The sequence below is a fragment of the Mus pahari genome, chromosome 7 (genome assembly GCF_900095145.1).
Source record: "Mus pahari chromosome 7, PAHARI_EIJ_v1.1, whole genome shotgun sequence".
Classification (NCBI taxonomy): Eukaryota; Metazoa; Chordata; class Mammalia; order Rodentia; family Muridae; genus Mus; species Mus pahari.
In genome coordinates this window covers 85,826,299-85,832,209 of record NC_034596.1, presented here as the reverse complement: position 1 = coordinate 85,832,209, position 5,911 = coordinate 85,826,299, and the positions used below count along the sequence as shown (strand labels likewise).

At 42.8% G+C, this 5,911-nt stretch overlaps 1 protein-coding gene across 2 annotated transcripts in view; it reads left to right on the top strand.

Moving 5' to 3' along the window:
• The first annotated feature begins 344 nt into the window (after positions 1–344).
• Positions 345–5,911, top strand: part of Dio2 (iodothyronine deiodinase 2) — a 13,637-nt gene continuing 8,070 nt past the window's right edge. For both annotated transcript variants that reach the window (XM_021202592.2, XM_021202593.2), the window contains exon 1: positions 345–818. In XM_021202592.2, coding sequence (XP_021058251.1) covers positions 597–818 — 222 coding nt within the window. In that variant the 5' untranslated portion in view covers positions 345–596. The remainder of the gene's footprint in view (positions 819–5,911) is intronic.

Sequence of the window (5,911 nt, the reverse complement as noted above, 5' to 3'; positions counted from 1 at the left end):
GAAAGAAAGAAAGAAAAAAAAAAAACCCAAACAAACCAAACAACCCTTACCCTTACAGCACAGTTAAGAAATTGGCAGTGCAAGAAGCCAGACAGCGTTTAAAGGAACATGAAAAGCTAAAAGAAAATTTTTACCATCTCTGCAGTCTCATAGGTGCCTGGAAATGAAAGTAGAACTTCCTGTCTTTAACGGACTCTGACAGGGGTAAACTGGATTAGGGACTGGCACGCCAGGGTTTTTGTTGTTGTTGTTGCTGGTGGTGGTGGTGGGGTGGTGTTTGTGTCTTTTTTTTTTTTTTTTTTTTTTTTTTAACCATCTTAAATCCTGGAAAAAAAAATGCATCTCGGAATTGAATGAATTGATGGGTACACTCCAACTGCTGGGCTGCAGAGACTGAACTTGGTCTTTCCATTTCTGCTTCTTTCAAAGAAGAGACAAGTTGGGATTCCTTCTAATTTAGCTTTTCTCCCTCTCCCTCACCCCCCCCTCCCAACCTTCCCCTTGGTCCCCCACTTCTCTACCACCACCTTCCTTTGCAAAAAGACGGTGACCTGGGAAGCAGAGTGCCCAGGAGACTGACCGAGGAGGCAGAGAAGATGGGACTCCTCAGCGTAGACTTGCTGATCACCCTGCAGATCCTGCCAGTCTTTTTCTCCAACTGCCTCTTCCTGGCGCTCTATGACTCGGTCATTCTGCTCAAGCACGTGGCGCTGCTTCTGAGCCGCTCCAAGTCCACTCGCGGAGAGTGGAGGCGCATGCTGACCTCAGAAGGGCTGCGTTGTGTCTGGAACAGCTTTCTCCTAGATGCCTACAAACAGGTGAGCCGCAGCCACTGAGCTGTTCCTGGGTCACAGGGCTAGAGGTCTGGAAGGTGTGGGGCTGCTGGTTATGGGGAGTCCTACCTAGGGTGTCCTCTCCAGTGACTCTGTTCCAGGGAGTCTCAGTGACACTTGGGACACCTGTTGCACAGGTTAGTTTTGGGAGTGACAGACACTGAGCCACCGGGACTCTGGGTGACTTCAGTAGAAGTCTTTAATGAGGGCTGCTGTTACTTTGCACTGAATTGGCAGTTGAAGGGTTTTGTGCTGGTATAAAATAGCTGTAGGTAAAAATCAGAGTTTTGGGAGGGGGGCTTGGAACTTGCTGCGTTTGTTCTGCCCTTGATATGAGCTGGTTTCTGCTGCTTTGCTTTACAGGAGGTTGTGTGATATGTAGGAGGAAGGTTTGAATAGTGTTTTCTTTCTGCTGAAATGGTCGAGTTGGATGATGATGGTGGTGGTGTTAGTGATGATGATGATGATGATGATGATGATGATGATGATGGTTGTGACCTCACTCTAGCCCCTCCATTTCTTAGGGAGTTAAGAACAAATGAAAGCAAGCTGAGCATGACCACCTACTTAGTTGGACTTTGTGGATTCCTTGTGTTCTTAAGTGTCAGTAGGCAAAAGAGAGATCTAGGGATAGGTTGTCAGAAACCCAGACTTTGTGTGTGAAACCTGATCTATAAATAAATTCCCATACAAAGAAGTGATGGATCTATAGTGCATTCCTATGTCAGGCCTTCGACATTAGAGAAGTGACCTCCCTTACCCAGGGAAAGTGTATTCCCATCAGCTTTTGAAACACCGGGGTGAGTGATTGATGCATGGATGCGGAAACTTCTGGCATTCCAGCCTTTCTGCTGTTGGGACATGTGTAGGGGAACATTTTCAAATCATAGCAGTCAGGGTCAAGTGGAATGAATACTTTTGTACAGTCGTCCGTCCCTTTAGGCTCCTGCAGCATCCTGGGGATTAGGAAGAACGAATTCATGTGGGCAAAATAAGTTTCTATAAAAAGAGGAAATGTGTTCCTAAGCAGTACTGAGAGAGCTGGTCCGAGAAGGGAGTTGGGAAGGAGAAGGGAAGCCAGATGTTCAGTCAAGTGCTGCTCTTGGGGCAGGTGGAAGGGTGAACACCATGATGGGAACTCAGAACAGCAGAGGAGGAAGAGAAGGAGTCCTTTCCCAGTAAACACTGGAAAAAATAAATCCAGGTGCTGGGTGTGTGTGTGTGTGTGTGTGTGTGGGGAGAATCCAGGGCAGGGTGTTCCACTAGAAAGCAAATGTTGAGGAAGAAAAGGTGCCTTCTGTGAACAGGGACTGCCATGTGACTCATAGCATCATGATTGTGAAGAACCTAAAGAAGGGGCCGTCATGCTCTGTGGAGGGAGCGTTGAATGCCAAGCCTCTTCTTAGCAAGGAATGCCCTTGTCAGGATAGAGATAGATGCCTGGAGGCTCCTGTATTCAAAGCTCAGCTATGTCATACCTGTAAGTGAAATGTATGGCCTTGGAGATACCCAGAGATCCTGCCATCCCCACACATGTGCACACGGGATGTGACATTCGTAGGTGTCAGGAGTTTAGAGGACTGGGGTGTTGTAGCTGCATATTAAAATATTATTGATTAGTCAATCCCTTCAAGCATATCTATGTCTTAGATAATGTGGAGTGTTAAATGGGTTTTTTCTGAGTACATTAAATGCCTGATTTTTGAAAGATGATGGACGTTCACTAGGAAAAACTTAAAGGTGATTTTTTGAAGAATTTTATCTACGTGTATAAGTCCAGAATTTAAATATTATCTCCATATCAACTTTGGAGGCTACAAAAGCTCCCATAAACATTAAGTGAGATTGTTTTGATCATCAAGCAGAGAATTGAAGTGGACATGGAAAAAACAAGCAAATGCCTCTATAATAAGCTTTGTTATATCTTTTTTCACTAATGTATAGTGTTCCATTGTGTTGTAATATGTTGTTATTCGCGTTCATGGGAATTGCGTAGTTTGCTTTTACTTTTGGCATATGGTTTGTGTATTCCTCTTTTCTATTTCTTTGTCTCTGCCCACTAATTTGATTAGCGACCAAGTTCCTGGCTTATGGTTTTTTTGTTGTTGTTGTTGTTGTTGTTGGGTTTTTTTTTTTTTTTGCTTGCTTTTAATGATTTGTACAATAGCTACTATGTGCAAAAGAAACCTCAGGAAAAAACCAAGAACAAGGCTGAGCTGGGTGTGAGAAGGATGGAGACATCAAGAGTACAACGTGAGCTAACTTCTGTCCTCTTCTCTCCAAGTTTGTTAGGCATCATGGTGGACACTCACCCAGAGCCTCTCAAAAAAGGTCAAGTCGCTTGCCAAATGCTGTGTCAGTCATGACACACTGCCTTTAGGTGTGACCGTTTCCAGAGATGCCAGAGGCGGCCCTGTCTGACACTGCATCTTGGGATTTCACAATCTTGACTTGCATTATTGGGCGACTGCAACTCTTGAAGCAGATTTGTCCAGGATGGGGGAGGGTGTGTCTATATGGGATTCAAATAGACGAATCATTCAGTTCTCCCAACTGTCTTGCTTAGTGAAGGTCAGCTATTGTATTTGGGATGATATTTAGAGGTGCTGTATTAATCCACAGAGGAGGTGACATAGGCCAGAGCTGGGGTGATGGGAAGAAAGAACAGAATGGATATTACTAATAGAAACTGCATTGAAAGCTTAGAAGTGATTTAAAATTAATTTTATAAAGAAGTTGCCAAAGGTTGCAAGTCAATGGTCAGGAGGTCTGTGTGCATTTTGGACTGAAAGAGAAATCTTGCAACTGGTAATAGGGCTGGAGCTAATAACAAGTATTTGCTATTTAAGTTTCCTTAGTGTCATTGCTTTTGAACACAGTACCCTTGTGTTGGTACTCAAAGACTCAGAAATGCAACCGGTAAGCAAGCTGACCTCTCTTGGAGCCTGGCTCCTAAATGAAGTGAAAAAGTAAGCAGACAGTATGGACACTGACAAGCAGGCTCATTTCTGCATAGCTAATGTTTCAGTGGCACAGAAACCATGCTCATTGGAACATATAATTTTGGTTTTGAAAGGGTCTCTTTAACATTCTCCTCCTCTTTATTCACCTCAAGCCTTTTGACACTGGGCTTCTGCAGTGAAAAGTGGCTCTTTAAAGAGAGAAGAAGGCCACAGCCAGAGCCTGCCTGTCACTTGGATAAAACATAGTGAAATGATAGGGCTTTGAGCTTCATTTTCAAGGTACAAGTCAAAAAAGAGAATAACCAAAAAAAAAAAAAAAAAAAAAAAAAAAAAACCAACAACAACAACAACAACAAAAACAACAAGACAGAGCAGACAGCGTCCTTCCAGTCTGATTTGTTTGGCCCATCTGAATGGGGATGGCTGAAGCTCTGCCTAATGATTGTTTGGCCATGCTTNAGCTTCATTTTCAAGGTACAAGTCAAAAAAGAGAAAAACCAACAAAAAAAAAAGAGAATAAAAAAAAAAAAAAAAAAAAAAAAAGGGAACTTAACCCAGAAGACAGAGCAGACAGCGTCCTTCCAGTCTGATTTGTTTGGCCCATCTGAATGGGGATGGCTGAAGCTCTGCCTAATGATTGTTTGGCCATGCTTCTAAGGGCATTGGTGGAGCCTGATCCTTACGTTAAAGCATTGGAAACTTCCTGAGAGTTAATAAGGCCATTTCCAGAGCTTTCAATGACGAAAAGTTTGTGTAAATATTCTGCTACGTGCCCATCCCCCATTCCTATCATCTGTTTCCCTTCTTGTCATAAGACTGTGATATGATAACTCCAAAGCTCCTCTTAGGTTGTGGAAAGGAAAAACAAAAACAAAAACAAAAAGGTTAGCAGTGTAGACTATATTTCCAGTTCACTTGATGAATGGTCCCGTAGTTCCCTTGGGTCTGCATCCTCCATCTTCCAGCAGTAACCTTTTCCCCTCCTGAGTACTTAACACTGTCCCTAAAATGGACCCACCATCAAAGAAATCAAACTCTTGTATATTTTATGCATTTGTGCTTTTTCTCTCATTTATAAGCATGTCTGCTGTGACCTTTGAACTTGGCCCAGAGATGCTATCAGCAGTAAACTTGCAAAAGCCTCCCTTACTCCCTCAGTTGGCATTGTGTTCCTGTCCACTGGGGGAAAATTTTTAAGAAAGGATGACCGTAATAGTGCAGATGAGAGCGCTGAAGGTCACTGGTGACGCTATCACATTTTACGTGTGTCCTTTCTGATCCTTGCAAAATAAAAGGACCCTTTGGGAACATCGGAACTTCAGGACCAATTAGTGGAAATGATGCTTCTTGTGTTTGGGCATTAAATACTAGGCAGGATTCTCTTTAGGCAGCTGATGCTGGCAGGGAAAGAGGTACCGACCTAATTACTCTTCCGCAAGAGCAGAAAATGCCTTTTGAAAGCCTCTTTGGCAAATATGTCTCATTAAGGACAAAAACCAAATACAAACCCTCTAAGAAGCAGAAATTAAGATGATAGGTAACTTGTGGCCAGGAGACTTTCTGTGCCACTGTGGGAAATTAAAACAAAGTTTGGGGGGCACCAGGGATGACTTGTTTTTGTTGAGTGTCTTTCCTGTAGCCCCGATGTTATTGTGGGGCCAACTTTATTTTCTTCATTATTTTGGCTCAGTGTCAGGGAATACTTTGCTCCTGTCTTCCACTGTGAAGACAGTGGGGTTTCTCCCATTCTATCTCAGCAGGGTTTCTAACCAAGCAAGTCAAAAATTTCTCCATTGGGAATTCTAATCTAATGGAAATTTCATTTTTATAGTGACTGGCCAGAGAATGGTAAAGAACAGAAATGGGTTTTAAAAGTTTTTCTTTTTAAGATTAAGTCTGGTTTTTTTTTTTTTTTTTTGGCCAACTTATCACTTATCAGGTTTTAGAAAAGATAGTGGATTTATGATTAGTTTTATGAAGCTTATAAAGTCTGACTGCTGGTTTACTAACACTTGGGCTTACACATCATAGGTGTGAGTCCCTCTGTCTGTGTCTGTCTGTTTGTCTGTCTGTCTGTCTCTGTCTGTCTCTGTCTCTGTCTCTGTCTCTGTCTCT